Consider the following 19743-nt stretch of genomic DNA (forward strand, 5'->3'; position numbering starts at 1 on the left):
CACCTGTAAACACCATCCTTTAGTATCAGATGGCACAAACACAACACACAAACAGCTAATTTAGTGACAAAATGTGTGCGGTTAGAATAGTTTACCTGTTTAGAATACATACCCGAAAAAAGGTTATCATGGATAGACAAAAATGCAAAGTCAAAAAATATGCATGAATGGCAGGACGTTTAGGAAAGAACTTGGCAATCTAGTGAGCACAAAAGAAAATTTATATTTTAAAATTGATCAACACGGATTTTTATGTGTTCTCAGGAATGTTGGTTATACAGAATACAAAGCTTTAAAAAAATGCCAAAATCTGCTTTAAAAGTCATCTTAAAGTCAGTTTTAGTGGATGCATAGCATGTCTTGAACAGCCAGTTGTTTTCCAACGTATTGTTTGCATATGTTTATATTTACAGTGGATGGCTAATCAAAAGTATGTGACATTGCATGAGCAAGATAAGGGAACATTCAAGTGTTTCAAAAGTTTTCTAATCATCAAATAGTTACAATTTGCTATTTAATTTTTATTACAATTGACTAAAATCCAATAGAATTTGTTGGACTCAAAGTCCAGCATAATCATGCTCATGCTTATGCTGTACACACAACTAGTAAGACTTTGTAAAGGCCACATGCATGTTTCAGAACATTAGTCTTATGGACAAGAATAATTGTTGTGTTTATGGTCTATATCAGATGTGCATATTAATTATATTGGCATCATTATGAAAATACCTGCAAATACAGACCTGTTTAAATTCATCTACTTTAAAAGGAAGACTGAAAAAATACAATTTGACATCACTGTGAATTACAAAAAAGGATCACAAGAACCAGCACAATCGAAGGCAGAATACACAAGGTGATATGGTCGTACAGTTAATAGTGACCTACTGAATAACATGAGGGCTGCCCCCTCTACAAAATATCATTCAACAAATTGTAGGATTTGTAGACTGCCAGAAACTGAACACAGTCTTGCAAAACCATTTGTTAAAAAGATCTTTACATATTAATAAATGATGGCAGAAGAATCTATGCAAACAGTCAAACAACATGACTGCTACAGGGCAGCCCTCAGTCATTCATTAACACATACAGGTTGTAAAATAACTGATAAATGATAAGTTTAAAGAAATCAGTAACTGAATATACGTAAGTGTTTCAATGTCTGTTTCCTGGTGACCTAGAGCCCTCAATGTGCATAAAGTCGGTAAGCTGCCCAGATATTATCCTCTGACAGGTGTAAATTAGTGACTACCTTAAATCTGTTGCTGATGACGCAAACTTTCAACCTGTAGTTTTTATTTTGTTGAAAAGACATTGTATTCTGATAAAGTATCTTTAACCTATCTTTCCACAACAACATGGTGTGATCTGTTATCACACTTCCTTCTTTCATCTCTATATAATTAATTATATAATTGATTATACTGTAAAAACCACAGTATAATCAGTCTAATTCTGGCTCACCATAATCTCTCATGTCTAATATATTGGTATTTCTCTTTTTCTGCAGCAATTTTGCAGGACTCCTGCACAAATGAAAAAATAAACATTTTAAACTTCACATAAGGTGATTAAAAAGAAAAATAAAGACTCTAGAACCATTTGTGCAAACTGAAAACAAGAAAGATTTTGGTCAAAACTAAATCTTCTTGCAGCAATACTGTGGGACAATGGAAGACGGTACAGAATACGTGATAGTTGATAATCTGTCAAACGACATGCGACAGCATTTAGAAAACGGTTTTACTTATGTGACAAGCTTGCATAAATAAATTCCACTTAATTTGGAGTAGTCGCGCTTCAGGACATATTTCCATTCTGTAAACTCTTTGGCATCCAGTTAGTACTCTACTGACCAATGTCCATCCATATAAACAAGCCTTACCAAGTAACACTCATAAAAAACCACGTTCATCCAGTCCTTTGGCTGTCACTGGGTTCCATTTTGCAGTGGGTTTATTGCTATTATGGCCTGTAAAGAAAACAAAAAAAGAATAATCTTGTTTACATTTTTTTCTTTTTTTACCAAACAAAGAAAACAACTGAACACTGTCATTTGTCTGTCTGTCTGTCTGTCGGTCTGTCCTTTTTCTCAACCGTTCATCGCTCTACTTCACACTTGGTGGGTGCATTGCTGTGGCCCAGAGGAAGTGCAGTGTTGGGAGCGAGCTCTTGAGATCTACGGGACATATTTATTAGTAGTGCGGTATGTACACACTGTGTTGTGTATTGAGAGGGGACCCCTATTAACTGTTACACCGCCAAACGGCATGCTGGGTACAGCAGGCTCTCCGTTGCTCGCTACAATACATTCAAAAACAGATGAAGAAAGAGAATTTGGATGTCTCATTGTAGCAAACTCAAACAATCCAAGCATCAGATGTAACTTTCGTAATAGACACTTATTTCCCGGAAATAACCTGGTCCCAAATTGCTAGCGGTTAGCAAATGACGCGTGTACTCTAGCATTGGTATATGTCATTATATTGTGATTTTGTTATATGTGGTGAAATAGTACATTGTCTTGAAGATTAGTTAACAGTTGAATTCAAAATAAACAGGCAGGAATCAAATCAAGGTACTTTATAACACTGAGGCAGACATCTTCAATAATCTAATGTTGCCATACAATGGTCCTGTTGATTGATATTAGAGAGTCTTACTTGTTTCAGGTCTGGCTTTTGGCACATCTTGTGATTGTGTGTCAGTGGCGAGTGTGTGGCTGGTATCTCTGCGCTCAGTCACAATCACTGTGCGCGGCACCGTGGCAGAGAGGACAAGAGGCCTCTGGTTGTGGTACTTGAGACGGTATGTTTCCGTCATACAGTTATCCACAGTGAAGTATGTTGTCAGAGAAACCTCTTGAGCTGGCGCGGCCTGTTCCACTCTGCATCCAGTCGGTCTCTCCTCACTTTCACATGATGATGGGGTACTCCTCTCTGGGTCAGAGCCCGACTTGGAGCTTGCATCTGAGAAAGTTCTGAGGCCTGAAATGTCAGGCTTCCTGTGAGGACTAACATAGGCTGTGGATGAAAGACGAGGACTCGATGGCAAGGGTTCTTGAAGCATCCTTGGACGAAACACTGCGTGGCTTGTTTCACCCTGGTGAGGAGAGATCCGCTGGGTTGGTCGAAGGTGAGGTGACCCTGTCGTTCCGAGCTGATGCTGATTTTTCAGTTGGAGAGGTTCTGCAGTCACATTGCTGGGAGGGTGGTATGGCAGGGTCATGTGTGAACACTGGGATTCAGAGGCGATAGCCTCGCTGTTGCTGGAGCGGTATGTGTTTTCTCTGTCCTCGGGTTCAGAGAGAGCGAGATCGTCGGAGCTGTTCCATTCTGAGCTGCTGGTTTTAGTAATGTGCCTCAGGGCTGTACTTTCTGCAGTGTGCCCCCAACAGTTTATCAGCTCCTGCTGCTCACTCTGCCTGTTATCTGAACCGGTGGAGTCCCTTTCTGAGGATACTGCTTTTCTGGAGGAATTAGAAGTGTACTTTGATTTCCGTCTACAAAAGAGAATGATGTAAATTAAAATTTGATATGTTGGAAATCCAATTTATGAGTCCATATATGTACATACTACAACAAGTTATACATAAATTATAATAAAGGGCACCTCGAACTTGGACTGCACTTTAGATGTGAATGTGAAACTTGGTCATGGTTCTTTCCCTGAGGTTTGGGTTGATGTTTACCTATAAAATATAAAACAAAAGGAATCAAAACATAGTAACAGAAAAAGAAAAAAGAAACTACAAAGCTGTAAATCTGTCCTCCTTTGGAAAAGTTTATCTATTGTGGCAAGTAACTAGTACTGTAATTGCAAAAGTTCAAAAGGTAATGTATTTTTGTCTTCTGACACTACTCTTTAGAGTTAAATTTATCACGACAAAATTAGAACATAGAAATCTTCAAAACTATGTCAGAGGATAAAAATCTCAAGGATATAACAAATAAGAAGACATTTGGCATTAAACAAAATAGGAAGACAATAAGAGTTTTGGGGGGGAAAAAAACAGGAGTTGAGTCTGATTAATGACTTGCTTTCTTAGAATATGGAAATTGAATTCAGCATCCTGTGAATTGAATCCGAATAATGCTAAATCACAGAATTTAGAATTTATTTATTTTCCCCAGAATTCCAAGATTTCTTTCACTTAATCCTAATCGTCTTTCCAAATTATGAACCAGACATTCATGCACACACTTACAACGAATCAAAATGAATCAAAAGTGGAGACCAAGCAGAGACTAAATCATCTACACATCTGACTATGAAACAATGTTCTCTCAGGACAGAAGGTGGCAGTATTTATCACACTACACTTCCTCACAGCTGGATGAACCAGCCAGCGTGAGCATCGAGAGGCAGCGTCGTGCTGAATTCCTTCCCTTTAAAAATAGATGTGTCATTTTTTTTCTTTGCTGTTGCCCTGGAGAGGCCCATGCAAGGATAAAAGCTTTAGCTGTCTGTTGGAAACACTGGCTCTAGATGCACATGGCCTCGATAAAGTATCAAGTGCAGCACACTCAAAGCACTACATGAAACAGAAAGATATTTATGACAATGCCAGCAGCCCTGTCCAGCTGTGCTATCTGAATGAGCTTTGTGGGATTATCATCAGATTAATGCCTGTGCAGGGCTGACTGGGTGAAGAGGTTTAAGAAGCCAGTCCAAGCTCAGAAATCAGTCTTTAATTACTCCACATTATCAACTCACACTTCATCTGTTATACTAACAGAAATATAGAGGAAAAAAAGAAAGTAATAACCTTCTTGTTTTTTTTAATTAACGTATGCAGGGTGTGCACTACGCAAAAAACAAACACATTTGCACAGACAGAAAACTGGTATATCTTATATTTACAAATCTGATCCGATCTGATTAAAAAGACTAAATTCTTATTCTTCCTTGTAAATCTTTTTCTGGTAGTATTGCAGATACCATGTGAAATATAACCAACTCTGACATCTTCTTTTATGCTTAATCATGTTTTCATTTTCACATCATGCCTTTTAGTGTGGTGATCTCATTCTATACTTGGTTGTATATATTTTTTTTGTTAGGGGTTAATTTTTTCATTTACCATTTTGCTATAAATACATTTATTACAGTACAAAGACAGGAAAGGAAGCCCTTACAATGTTGGTAACTTACCATTGTGTGAAGGTGAGGATGTTATACTTGATTTGGCTTCGCCACCTTTTTGGTGCAGCTGACTGAAAATAAAAGACTAAAATTATTATTCATGTTTTTATGAATAGTTGAATAGTATTTTTAAAAACAGTCAGCAGAGCAACAATTAAACAAACCAATTTCCATGGTCTTTTGAGGCACCAAATAAAGCACTTTGGTAAAATATACATATATATAAAACGGAATAACGGAAGCTATATATTCACTGTTTGCTGGGGTCGAACTGAATTGGATAAGAAAAGGCCTTGTGTAGAAGGTTGATACTGATTCAGTTTTTATTTGGTGACAGTAAGCCATTAAACACTTCCATCAAATTTGAACTTAAATTTAGATATGTAATTATGTAATTCCTCTTATAGTCACCTTAAGTGCATTTTCTCCAGATTAGTGCAGATGAGGGAAACACATTACCAAGTATTAACAGCTGCAACTAAGTGATCACTTGTAAATCCAAACTTAATGAAACTTCTTACATTTATCATCAATTTATTATAACTACATCCTTCATTTGAAGGAAAATGATACTGGATACTTTTATAGCCTGCATTAGGGCTGCAACTATTGATTATTTTCATTGTTGATTCATCTGTCAATTTGTTTTTTTATTATTCGATTAGTAAAAAAGTAAAAAATGCAAATCAAAGCCCAACTAAATGTCCTCAAATGTCTTGTTTTGTCCACAACTCAAATATATTCGGTTTAGACTCATAGAGGAGACAAGAAACTAGAAAACAAATATTCACATAAAAGAAGCTTGAATCTGATATATTTGTTTCTCAATATTAATCGATTATCAAAATAGTTGGCAATTAATTTAATAGCTGATAACTAATCGATCAATCGTGGCTCTATAGTGACATTCAGTACATTTCCGGAACACATTTGTAATGAGATTTTGAAATTGACATGCAGTGTTTAGTAAAATTCTCTTCCAGATTTGTATTGTCTACTAAACTAAAACAACAGCTCTAGCTGTGCCAGGTGGGATGTTCCTTGGGGAAGGATTTAAAAAGCTGTGTAGATCACATAAACTTAAAGTTTGCTTCAATAGTGCAGTTTTAGCTTTTTTCTTGATGCATTGATATTATATATAGCACAAGTAATTTGAAAGGTAACGTCATGGGAACAACTGGTGTGTTCCTTCCAGTTTTAGCCTAGTTTCCAAGGAAATCAAAAGTATTCTCCAAGTGATGATGCATGTACACAGTAGCGTCATCAAGCCTAAAACATCTCAGAATAACAAACTGGTGGAGGAATGTAGTGAAGGATGTGCACAGAGTAATGGTTGAGAAGCATGGGGGTCTATCTATGGTCCTTGTTTATTGGATAAAAACTGTTTCATTATTTTCACAGGTGGAGACAATTACTGAATGAGAATGAATAAACGGGACAATGAGGTAATTTGTGGGACACAATTAAACTCAAAACTATTGCTAATATAAATTTTACAAACCAATAAGATTTCCTTCCATGATTTAAGGGGTGTTTACCTAATTATCATGGAACTAGGCTGTGAAGGGATAGGCTTAGAACTTAAAACAATAGTCAGTTGCCCATTTGTACACTGAAACAAGTTGAGCTTCCTTAAATCCCCAACCATTAAAAGATCCCTTTCTAGTGTTCTTTCCAGGAGAACAAACTCCACAGGCTGAGTTCTGTACAAAAATGTACTGCATAGGAATAATGAAGTTTATCTGAAGCTATAATGAGGCTTTCGTCATCCAAATTAGTCAAATCAAGTTGTTATCCTTCAAAGTCACAGTTTCTTAGTACAAAATTCCCTTTATTTGTTGCTGTCCTCCACTGAAGTCAGACAGGTAATTTTGTACTAAAACACTCGTTGTTTGTTGATAAAACTGTTTATTTCTCCAGCTCAGCCGGCCAAAGCCTTATATTACTCTAAAGATAAATTAGAATGCGTTCTAGCACAAAACATTTTGTTTTTCATCTCCTCTATTGAAAGTCCATCAAAAATATATATATATTTATTTTAATGGCCAGAGTGAATAATTACAGAAAAGCAAACCAAGGTACATTGTTTTTTGTTTCCCCCCCCAAAAAGTAGTTTTCGGCTTTTTTTGTTTTTTTGTTTGTTTGTTTGTCAACAGGATAACGGAAAAGTTACTTGTCCGATTTTCATGGAGTCAGTCAACTAATCAATTAGTTGATCAGCAAAATATAATCAGGAACCATTTGGATAATTGATTAAATGGCAGAAAATTATGTTTTTAGCCTTTCAAATATGGATATTTCTTGCTTTTCTTAGTTTAAAATCATTTGAAACTTTGGGTTTTGGACTGACAAAACAAGACATTTAAAGACATCACCTTGGACTTGAAAATGAGATGCACATTTTGCACTTTTTTCTGACATTTTATAGACTGAACTATTGATCGATTAATCTAGAAAATAATCTGTTGATTAAAAGATAATGAAAATAAGTGTTTGTTGCAGCTCCATTACCAACCATATTTCATGGCTCACCTGATCTGTTTAATTTGCTCTTCGTTAACAAACAAATACTGGAAAAAGTTCTCAAAACTTAAATTGTTTAACCGCTCAGAGTAATAAAAAACCATACATCTTTGTAGCGTCTATGTTGCGTCCAGATTATGACTTAAAACTCATGAACATTATCTTAGAAATCTAGACGCACCCTAGCGGCAGCAAATATAATTTGCAGCCTAGGTCGGTCTAGCAACTCTCTGTTGGTATGCCAGCTGGAAAACCAAACTCTAGTCAGCCAATCACATTGTGTATAGAGTTGGTGGGTGGGCTTAACATAATGACGGCAGAGTTGGGACGATTCTGCATGAATTCACCATAGACAGTATTCCCCGCTGGACTTGCAGTTAAGCTTTTCTTTGAGAAAAGAACAAAGATCGGCACTGATGTCATTCGGATACAGACCGGATACGGTGAAAGTTTAATCTACATTGCTCTGGTTGGTTGTATTGCTATCCTATTGCGTGTAGAGGGAATTTGAAAGACAACCGTTTATTCCGCCCCTCGGATTGAGCCCTACTAATGGTGAGTTCCCTGACCCAACATCTTGATGTGGGTCTGGCTTGTCAGGCTACATGAACATACCAAAGTCGGAAGAACAACTTCCCAACTTGGGAAACGGGACCATCTGAGGAGCATCTGAATTGGCCTTTGCAGAGTTCTGTGCTCTCCAATTGACATTCTAGTTTATTCTTGTTTATTGTTTAAAAGGCAAACTTAAAAAAAAATCGTGAATCAATTATCCTTACCACACTTGTAGAAAGGTAGTCCAGTACTCACTTATTTAAAGCCGTAATAACTTGGTGATTTAGTTAGCTTGTAATGTTCCCACTTCTTGAATCTAAAACCTAAATTTTTCCTTAATAAAAACTGGTCATTAAACAACACACAGTTGTTTTTTTACCTTTGCAACTGTGCCTCCGGTGTTAAGCTCTGGTCTTTAACAACAAAACCATCAACGCCAGGCGAGTCGGGATTGGTGGAGCCACTGCTGAGTCTATCGCTGCTCTCATAGCCAGACTCTGTCCTTTGTATGGTCCAGGTATCACTACGCAGCAGTGTCTTGGGGCCACCCTTAAGTCTGCTGCCCCTCTGTTGGCTGGCCCTGCTCTCTGACTCAACAGAGCTGTGGCTCTCAGTCTCATGCCGCTGCTCATCCTCATAAATTGTCATTAACCACTTTTGCTTCCGATCTTCTCTTGTGCGTACGTGTTCCCGCTCTCGGTTTTGTTCAGTGTGCACTCTTTCCTGTGATGAAGGCTTACTGTGCAGCGGGCTGTCATGTTGCTGTTGACGGCGCTGCTCCAGTTCGTTCAGCACACTGTCCACATTTAACACCTCCCGAATGGGTCTCCAAGTGGACTTAGATTTATTGCGGCTGCCTTCACTTCCACTTTTTTCCAACTGCTCCTGGCAGCTATCCTGATCATAGCCACTTAGGGAAGTGTTGTTCCTCCGGCTGTGTCCACCACCCTGCATACCATAGGATTGTCCACGTGGCTCCTGAGATCCTCTGCTTGAATGGTTTGATGACTTCTCAGTGCGTGGAAAGCTTTTAAATTTTTGGTCCACAGGAGGCCTCGGTGCATTCTCTGGAGGAGATGAAGATCTTGCATGTGCCATCTCTAGAGAAAGTGGACACAGATTATTGATCAACATGCTCTGACGTACAGCAGTTATCTACACTGACATGCCCTTGTATGTCTTTGTCTTTGCCTCTACCTTTGTGTTGTGATGGGTCTGTTTTCCGATGACCTCGATCCTTTTTTGTTGTTTCACTTGGCCTCTGCAAATTCTCCATGACAGGTTCCTGGAATTTTTTAGGACTGCCAAGGTGATGTTTCACTAAGAGAAAAAAATATTGAAATAGCAGAGAAGTGGTTACTCATGGATGTTTTTTAAATTGTGTTTCTGTAAGTAATCAAATGTAAGTAAGCAAAGTAAGCAAATGGTTAACAACTGCTAATTCCTTTTGCCTTCATACATCATCATGGGGTATGAACGGCCAATTAGGGTAAGACACGTCAGCTTGCTATACTTTCACAGATTTACCAGAGGTGTTAAAGCATATCTGATGTCTGACAAATTCACACTGTGTTGTGCTTTGAAGGTATTAGCTTAAGCTAACAGTGTCGGCTACCCAGACAGTTTATTTTGGATCATGTTTTGGTCATTCATTAAAATTTTTAATTCTGCTATAATTTTTGGAATGTTTGCAATAATTTTTCTCACCTTGCATATTTGCAACAAACAGGGCAAGAGCCCAAAAATATTTTACCAAAGATCAGATTCCATTGCATCATTAGCAATGTTAAAATACACTAGGCTACTGCTGCCACATTGCCAACACGTGTTCTTTCTTTGCCTCTGTAGCATGCAGGTCACGGTGAGAAACAAGAGAGGATGTGAATTGCGAACCTCTGCCTCCAAATCAGAACATTAACCCAACAGCTGCCCTGTTTCAAATTTATTTCGTACACACTTTATCATGTAGATTGAAGTTATACAGAGACTATCAGGTTTAGTAATGCAAGTACACACTGCAGGGCAGTTGTCTGTGTTAATTGAAGTTGTAAGAGTGGATAGATAAACTACCACCATATTGTACTTCAGGGCAAGAAACAATACCAGTAACACAGTAACCTCCATATAAAATAATTTAACAAAAGAGATAACTCCTAAATAATACATACAATACGTATAATAAAAAACTGAGCCATATCTCACTCTATAACAAAAAATCAATCACTTACTCTTATTTTCATGAAAACAATAATCAGGTCCCATGCTAGTGTCAAAGTGTGGACACCACACTAAAGCACAAAAAATTCATCTAAACGGGCAAGGCGCCATTGCCAAAAAAACAAGCAGAAAAATAAATGGAGGCAAATGTCGGAAATGTCTAGGGGAGGAGTGAGGACCATAGAGCAGCAGTGCGTTTGGCCACAAGAGCAGGGATTAGGGAAGGAGGCGTGGGTGGTAATCTGTGTGCGACAGAGGCATCATCCTCATGTCAAGTTCAAGCCAGCACACAGGACAGGACAATCTTTCTGCCTGCGATTTAACAGCAATCTCTCAACCCCAATGCAAACCATAACTGTAATTTGCGGAGGAATATTAATATGCGCATGGGTACTGATATTTGATGTTTAATTTTACTTAGTGATACCTTCATACAAATTGTTCAGATGCTCTAATAGATTGGGATTTATGGCAATGAAATCTTTAGACAAATTGTAATAAATCACCATATTGATCCCAATCATGATATCTTATTAATAATCAATACTAAATACACTATAAAAACACTGATGTCTGGCAGCAACTAACCTCTGTTATTAGAACAAAACACTGTTTACATATGTAAAGTGCAGTTATAAGATAACGTATTTAACCTATCTGTATACAGCAATAAAAGAACTAAAAGAACATTTTATATGAATATAAGGCATATGTGCACGTTTGTGAGCGTGAGAGTCGTGTACAGTTGCATTCATACATCATAGGTACCTACCTTGACAAAGTTAACTTGTGTGTTTATAATACTATGATTATGAAGTGAAAGTAAAATTAGACATTAAATGTGCATAAATGTTCATATCAGCATTTTAATTAATTATGTGATCATCTTGGGGTAATGTGACCAAGCCAGCATTATAATTACGTTAGGGTAGTTATTGTATGATACCATGGTATGGGTCACATTTGTTTCTGATTGTAGAGTACATGTGAAAAATGTTGTATTACCTGTAGCAATGGTATTCAACATTTCGATTGCTTTAATGAGTGTATATATATTGTATATATACAGTAAGTGTTGATGTAAAGGCCTCACAGTACCTAAATGAATATGCACAGCTAAATAGCTACTGCTTTTAATTGTTTCAAAACTGCAAGTTTACTACTTGTTGAAGTAGTGAAGTAATATTTATACCAATGGCATCAAAAGACTTCTCACCTGACACAAAGTTTAAATTAACAAGGGCATTACCTCCAAAATGAACAAAACAATTAACAATGTAGTCCAAAGCTTTCAACAAACAGTAGTGATTAATTTACTTCTCTTTGGCAACTGACTTTGGCCTACGTAGGATAATCCATGATGAGGGTTGCTGAGTAAGCAGTAATGCATGACAAGTTGTACTGATATAAGAAAATAATGAACTGTTACTAAAAGAGAACAGCTGCGTTATCTGTCACATTGCTTGTTGGGGTTTGAAGGGTTGTGAAGCCTCTATATCTGACACCGGTATTACTGTATTTATTTTTCAAAATGTCTACATACACACATTTTTAATGTCTGTCAGAAGTGCAAGGATTAGGTATGCTAATAACTGGTGGATTATCCTACCTGACGTGTCACCATTTATTTGCGCTTTGTACCGCGGACACATGGTAGTTTGTCTCGGTGCATCTTCATTAGACACTGGAGATCCCTCTGGATTGGTGTAAAATAAAAGAAGTGGCTGAAAATGTCCCCTGATACATTTAGAGGCAACATCTTTCCATTTTGATCCAATCTGGGGAAAAAGGAAAGTGTTATATAAAAGAGCATTAACACACTGTAACAGGTAGTACACTTTTGAACAGGGATAAAGAAGCTTGATAGCGTAGAGTTCCTAACCTCCTTTACAGTAGCATCATCGAAAAACATCCATTTTGAAGATTTAGTGTGATAGGCAAAGGCTGAGTAATGTTTACTCGAAAAACAGATCATCCCCACCAGATGAAGCTCGCTCTGTTTGGCATTTTCGTCCGTGACACGGTTGAAAAGCTGAAATAAAGCAAATTGAGATCAAAAGTTTGACCTCCATATCTTTGGCAGATGCTAAATCCTGTGAGAATATAATCTATGTGTGTGTTTTTGATACTCTGTTGAAGTGTTGTGTCTGTTTTTTTTAATAAAGATTACAGCACACTGACCTTCATCATTACCAGTTTATGGACACAAATCATACAATAGCTGACAGCTGTGATAATTGTAATTTTGTACACGAGTAAATGTCATTTTTGCATGAAACTGACAAGAATATCTCTATAATAAATGTAATGTCTATAGAATAGGGACGCATTTAAACACATTTCTCCTTGTCATCTGGTAAAGTTTGCTTTAGTTCTTACCCCACACAGGTTTAAACTTGGGCCAAGGGAGCGAATGACATCGTCCATAAGATCAGACTGCTCAGCATCCCATACAAATCCAATAGTGACAATCTCTGGACAGTTCATGAGCACGCGGCGGATCTTGATACTTTGACCACAGTTGCTCTGCAAAATAATAGTAATATCAACATACGTACAAGCAAAACATAAATCCTAATTATACTTTGAAATGTAATAGTATACAAAAAACCTTCTCTGTGCATTTTCTCTAAAGGGTTGTATATACAGTACATTTTGGGAAACAAAATGAGCATGTCAATACGTGACATGCTTAGAAAACAGACTGGAAGATAGCTAACTATAAGATACAATAATATTAATAAAGTTTACACACACAAAAACAAAGGTACAGCAATAAAATCAAAAGGCAGAAACCAGTAACAACCAAAACGTACAAAGTTCTACACAAAATGATTAAAAAAATCAAAGATACAGGAAAAAAATGAACAAAACAGAAACCAGTCAACCAGCCACAAGATAAACATCTAAAACGTGCAGCAAGTAAAAGTGAAATTGATCTTTGTTTTTAAATGTCAGCACTAAATAATTGAGCAAATTTCCCCGAATGTCAAAGTAGTAAGTTGTAGATTTGTCTCTGCCTCTCTATTTCTCTCTGATGCCCACTCAAGAGGAAGACGCTGGTAGCAAATACAGATGGGAGAAAAACAGTGGTTATACCCCCTTACTTCTATTTATATCCTAACACTAGTCTGGCACTGTCTCCTTCAGGCCGCTTCAAGTGCAGAGTCACAGCATAAAGCACAGAGTGTACTCAGCAGGGCTGTAATAACCATCTTTGTGTCCATGTCACAGTAGCATGCTAACTGTTCCGCTGAACAGCTAAATTGTTCATTAATAGCTGCCCTTTAAGTATGGCTGAATTCAGACAGATGTTTTGACAAAGCAGCAGAACAGGGAAAGATATTGAGCCACTACTTCAAGATGTCTGATTTGTTAAGGAAAGCATCACAATAAAGTGAACAATGATGGTAAATCACATACCGGGCAGCTTCGCAGGTCACCTGTGTTGTTTGCTGCCTGCAGCAGTTCTCCAAACATGTCTGACCTGAGCCGCTCGTTCTTCCCCAACATGCGATCAACCTGTTGGCTGTGCATAAAAACAGAGACTGTATCTATATTGTTGGTCGCAAATATTATACTTTATCATCTTAACCTTTCCGTATTGGGTGCAGGCATGGGCCAGTATACGATTCTGATGGCATGATAACCTTCAGCAAAAATTTCACAGTTTCACGGTATTGCAATTACAGCTTTAAAATGTAATATTTTTAAAAATAAAAAAACAAACTTATTTTCCCATTGAACACAATGTAATTTATTTTTAAATTACCGTACACTGGCAGGGAGAGGGATTATTAAACGGTTTCTCTCCTTGACCACTCATAAAAAAAAAAAATGTTGAAATAACATGAAATGTTAGTGGTTTTGAAACCTTGACTTTTTCAAGTTTTTTTTTTTTTGCGGTATACCTTGAAAACAATAACCAGCCCATGCCTAATTGGGTGTACGACATGCAGTTACAGACAGAAACTGGGTGGTAGGCCTGCACGATTAATCGTTATAAAAATTGCAATCTTAATTCACCTTGTTCACGATTACATTTTTAAATAATTTCGATTTTTTTTTAATGACTTTGATTCTCATTTAATTTTACGAGCTGACTGCATCACAAATGCTAAACTTTCTTCTGTGAGTTTTAATTATAGACTGTATAAAATAGGTGTTAAAGCGCTCCCAAGCGCTGCGATGCTCTCCCTTCTCTTCACTAAAGTCTCTATGTTGTGATGGCTTGTGGTGATGCGCCATGTGCTATAGGTGCCAAAAAAAAATCTATTTTTGGTGCTGCCAATCTGTTTTGTTTTGTCATGGTTCATGTGTGTAATAAACATTACACTTTTTTGAGAACGAAATCATGGCAAAGAATCGTGATATCAATTCTAAGCTAAACAATCGTGATTCATATTTTTCCCCGAATCATGCAGGCCTACTGTGTAATAATCAATGAGAATTGGGACATACTGTACACTCCCTGAACACTTTATTAGGTCCACCTATACAATCCAGTACAACAAATCTGCCACAAATTAGATTACATATATATATATATATATATATATATATATATATATATATATATATATATATATATATATAAAGATTATAATATTCAGTTTTTGTTGACGCTGTCACAGAGGTTTAAATTACCAATGTCATAGTTGGTGGCAGTGTTGAACTGGTCAATATTACATTGAAATGTGTTTCAAGTATTTTTCCCCCTTTTTTTGTAAACGAGGCAACAAATTAGAAATCCTAACCCCACTATAATCCAGTCAATTTGACACCACTGCAAACTAAAACCTCAATAATAACATAAATGTATTCTGTACTCTTCGCTTGCAGAAAGTAGCTTGAGGAAAAATTGTGCACTTGTTGCACAAAGGAGAAAAGAAGCTTCGTATACAAACTTAAAATTATGAGAAAAAACAACAACAATTTGGCAACAGGGCCTGAAATTAACACCCAACCACCAGCCAAATGCGAGTAAATTTAGCTATTGGCGGGTAACACTGTCAATCTACCTGCCACATTGACATGTAGCCAACGAGAATTGAGTGATTCATTAGTTTTTTTTGCAACTGTTGTACCTTTACATTTCAAAGAAGTCCACCATTTCAATTCATTTCGTAGATTTTAGCTAAAAATGTGGCGGCACATTACTGGGGTAAAGAGGCCAGCTGAAATGAACAACTAACAAAAAGATTAGCATGTGTCAAAGAAAAGTAAAAGAAGACGTTTTAATACAAAGAGGACAATTGGCGACAAAGGCATGGTTCGTGAGGGGCTGATTTATGATAGCTGTACAGAACAAATGTTCTGCAGTGACTGTTGTGACTGTGTGTTTGGCTCAAAGAAAGCAAAGTCATATCCATTTTGTAATTGAGACTAAAAACTTAAAATTAGAAGCAATTAAGGATGACGAGTCATCAAAAAGCCACCTACACACGATAACTTGTAAACTTAACTATCAAAGACTCCACTTCCGGAGGCCGGTGCGGTCAAGGCAGTGACGTCCATGAAAGCAGCACAGTTGGAGAGGATGCAACTGCTGTTTCAAAATGTTCATGTGATTCCTGTTTTCCCCTTTACGAGGCAAAAAATATATATGGCTGGTAAAAAGTCAAAAAAGTTAAGTTCAGGCCCTGTTTGGCAAGGTCAGCCCTTGGGGAAATTAGATCCAGATATATTATTTAACACTGGTTGTTTAGGTGTGACTAATCAAGGACAGGAAAAAAAATTGATTTAAGATGCTTAAAATTGCAATCAAATAATTTTCTAGTGACATTATTTAATACTTTGACATTTAAATCGGGATTAGCACTCTGGCCTGATTTTTGTATCCCATTTTAAGCCATGGCAGTAAATCAAGCACTCACCATAAAGCAGTTGTTGAGACATAATGTACGAATTCTGTGAATGGGTGTGGGTCTGATGATGCACCACAGCATCGACACACAAACTGCAAAAGAAAAACTGTACGTTATTTTAGAGATTACATTTTATGTTTACTTTTTTTTTGGGGGGGGGGGAGGGTTACAGTTAGAACAGCTGTGGAAGTCTTTCTTTATTTCATATTTCATTATTAATATTCTACTAACAGTAGTTGTCCACATTTACTTCAAATCGATAAACATGTTATTATTATTGTTGTTTAGCAGATAAAATGACAAACGGTACACCAAAACCTCAGTTACCTGCTCATAAAGCATCATTGCAAACTTCTGATGGGTGATGCACGATTTGGATGAACAAGCATCAGTCGCAGTGTCTGAAACTATGTGTAAATGAATTCGCTCCAGGATGTTCTCCTAATATATAAGAAATAAGAACAGACAGTCCAAAAGTACTATTGCACAGTGTCAGTGAATTTAGAATTAACTACTTTTTAACCCATGACTTGAATACACACAACATGAACAACTATACAAATAAGTGGATTTCAGATGATCTAGGCACTACACAAAAATTAAACAAACAAAACTCAGTCAAAGGGCGGATTTAATCAACTAAATCTAATATAAAATCCTAACATGGCTTAAATATGCTAAAAAGCAAGAGGCCAAAATGCATCATTTACATACGGTAGATATAACCGGTGATTACACAAGGCCAAGACTATTTGTCAGTGATCTCTGCTTCTTTTTACCTTCAGTGTCAGAGAAGGAAGTACCATGGGATTATTTAGTATGCAGTTACAGTGGAAATGTCTTCCACTGGATGTAACTTTGATTAAAGGCCAAAAGCACAGTGTCAACATACAAAGCACTCAGCAGCATCATTCATCAAGCCAAGTTGGAAGCGTTGCTCATCCTTGAAAGTTTCAGCGAGGGCGTTACGGAGGCTGTCGGAGGGGAGCACACGCTCTCTGCTCTGCTGAAACTGGCTAAAGATGCTCTGAAAAAGAAAAACAATGATTAGTTACTGTCCTGAAAATGAACAGAATTTGGAGAACTGAATTTATGACTTCATAATCTCAGAGAATATCCAAGTTTTTTTCTGGAAAATGTACAACTTTTTTCACAGAATATTACCCCCCTCCCCATGAACCTAAAACGCTGTCATAGAAATGCAGACTGATGAAATAGAAATGTTTAAGAATACTACAAAAAAAATCCAGGTTTAGCTCAAAGTGCAGAAACATTTAAAAAAAAACCTTTAAAGCACAGAAGATGCAGGCATCGCCGAGACAGAAGTGACCTGAGAGCTGTCTCAAACTTCTCCTGAAGATGTCCAGCTGCCAAAGCACCTAAAATTAACCACAAAATTAAAATACTGACATGCACAGAAATACATTTAAAAGACTTCAGAAGCTCAAACTGAAGATAAAGAGAAAGAATACCATTTACCATACCTATTACCACTGAATTAAACGCCTCGGTTTAATATAAAAGAGTTGCTCGTACTGCCAAACCCAATGAAAGTTAACACTGAACTCATCAGCTTTTCGTCATTTTTAACTCATTATTTTGGTTTGCTGGTCCACCAACCACGCATAAAAAAAATGGCCAGCTCACGCACCTCATTGAGACAGTGCCAGTAAAATAATGAAAAAGGAAATCCAGCTAAGAAGCTATAGGCAGATATTTTATTCATTAGCTGACAGACCAAACTATTTAAAATAAAGTAAGTGAATGTTGGCTGGTGGCAAAAAAGGATTCTATCCATATTGTTTATTTTGACAAGTAAAGTGAGGACAATGTTTCCTAAAATGCCAAAAGAATGAGATTGTAGAAGCTTGCTGAGTGTATTTAAGGGTCTACTTGTGCTCTCTAGTGGTCACACATCACTTTATTCTGCAATACATTGCAGTGTATTAAAACTAAGTTTGCAAGAAGAGAGTGCAGAAATGTTTAAAGGAGAATTTTTTGTTTTCTTTGTTTGAGCAATGTGACCGTTTTGTCAGGTTTTTCAGTGAAGTAATTTAATTGAAGTATGTATTCAGAAATTTGGAGCAGGTAGAAAATGGTTCTTTACCTGAACAGCACTGTTTAGGAAGCAGCTATTTTGCCCGGGCTCATTCAGCAGGCCTTTGGTGAGCGCGAGAGACATCATGCTCCCAGGCTGGTAGGATTTCTTTAGACCTCCTCCAGGTTTTTTAAACATCTTCACCCATGCCATGGAGTTAGAGCCTGCAACTGATTAAAACAAATCTAACATGTACTGTATGTATGTGTGGTTTTTCAATAAGAGGGTGCTTTCTGTGTCTTCACAAACTCATTATATCATATACCACAATATGTTATGGGTTGTGGATACCCACTCAAATCTAAACATGTTAAATCCTTCAGTGCATTTCCCCATTTATGTCTATAATAGTAATTGTGTAAAATGTAATTATGATTGCATGGCACTATAGAGGCATAGTAAGCAACCCTGGATAAAAAAAATGGGTTTATCGTTGACACAGTTTTCATTACATCACTAATCCAAATGACTGATTTGGTTGGTTGCCAGATTAATCATGACTTCTACCTTCTCCAGAGTTGGGGGGAGACTTGCTGGACATGCTGGGAGGTGGGAGCTGGTGCGCTGGTCTGGCCACAGGCTCCATCCATTTCATCCCCACGCACCTCCGGAGCGGTTAGTTGAAAGCATGGTTAGGATCAGCCACAGGGCAGCCTCATACTGGACATTGAACAGTAACTGGACAATATCTGAGGTCTGACAGGTGGGAAGGAAGAGGTACACCATGCTTACACGGTTGAGTTCACAGTGCAGCAAACGAGGCAGAAGAGCAGAAAGTAGTGCAGTAATTGTTTCCTGCAGCCTAACATAAACAGGCAAGTCCAGTGCAAAGCCTCGCTGAATATAGCAAATAAACATTAAGTTTATTCCAACAACAACACCATGGAATGTAAATACCATTGTATCTCTTTAGTCATTTAAAAATATATTAAGAACTGAACTTTGAGTTGTGTCCCACCTCTATGACTGGCAGCCTTCACAATCTGCAATGTGACCACCACACCGGCTGATGCAACAACATTTTAACTGTTTTTCATACTTTTACACATGCTTATAAGACAACCCGATAAACCTTTGCTCCATGACTGCATTCTAATTAATCTAATCAGATTTATAGATATTCAGATGCATTTAGGTCTGTTTTTACTGTACAGTATGTGCACTTCACCGTTCCATTGCTTCATCATTGATACACAACATTTAAAAATAGAGAAGTAGAATAATAATGCAAGAGACAAAATTACTTTGTTTTATTTCATGCAATCATGTGCATTTTAATTTTATAAGATAAAATACACGAAATATATATATATATATATATATATATATATA

General features: G+C 37.2%; 1 protein-coding gene across 3 annotated transcripts in view; it reads right to left on the bottom strand.

The window, feature by feature from the left end:
* Positions 1–232: 232 nt before the first annotated feature.
* Positions 233–19743, bottom strand: part of usp53b (ubiquitin specific peptidase 53b) — a 20785-nt gene continuing 1274 nt past the window's right edge. Inside the window, exons 2-17 of one of the 3 annotated variants that reach the window (XM_032531318.1) lie at positions 18919–19100; positions 18421–18575; positions 17600–17692; positions 17206–17340; positions 16641–16754; positions 16323–16405; positions 13870–13975; positions 12826–12972; positions 12329–12478; positions 12056–12224; positions 9427–9549; positions 8609–9329; positions 5161–5222; positions 3619–3697; positions 2670–3508; positions 233–1978 (exon numbers count right to left, since the gene is read on the bottom strand). In XM_032531318.1, the coding sequence (XP_032387209.1) occupies positions 1902–1978; positions 2670–3508; positions 3619–3697; positions 5161–5222; positions 8609–9329; positions 9427–9549; positions 12056–12224; positions 12329–12478; positions 12826–12972; positions 13870–13975; positions 16323–16405; positions 16641–16754; positions 17206–17340; positions 17600–17692; positions 18421–18575; positions 18919–19006 (3141 nt within the window). In that variant the 5' untranslated portion in view covers positions 19007–19100 and the 3' untranslated portion in view covers positions 233–1901. Of the gene's footprint in view, positions 1979–2669; positions 3509–3618; positions 3698–5160; positions 5223–8608; positions 9330–9426; positions 9550–12055; positions 12225–12328; positions 12479–12825; positions 12973–13869; positions 13976–16322; positions 16406–16640; positions 16755–17205; positions 17341–17599; positions 17693–18420; positions 18582–18918; positions 19108–19743 lie in introns of all 3 variants that reach the window. The other 2 variants (XM_032531303.1, XM_032531310.1) reach the window with 2 other exon arrangements.

This window comes from Etheostoma spectabile, chromosome 2 (assembly GCF_008692095.1).
Source record: "Etheostoma spectabile isolate EspeVRDwgs_2016 chromosome 2, UIUC_Espe_1.0, whole genome shotgun sequence".
Taxonomy (NCBI): domain Eukaryota; kingdom Metazoa; phylum Chordata; class Actinopteri; order Perciformes; family Percidae; genus Etheostoma; species Etheostoma spectabile.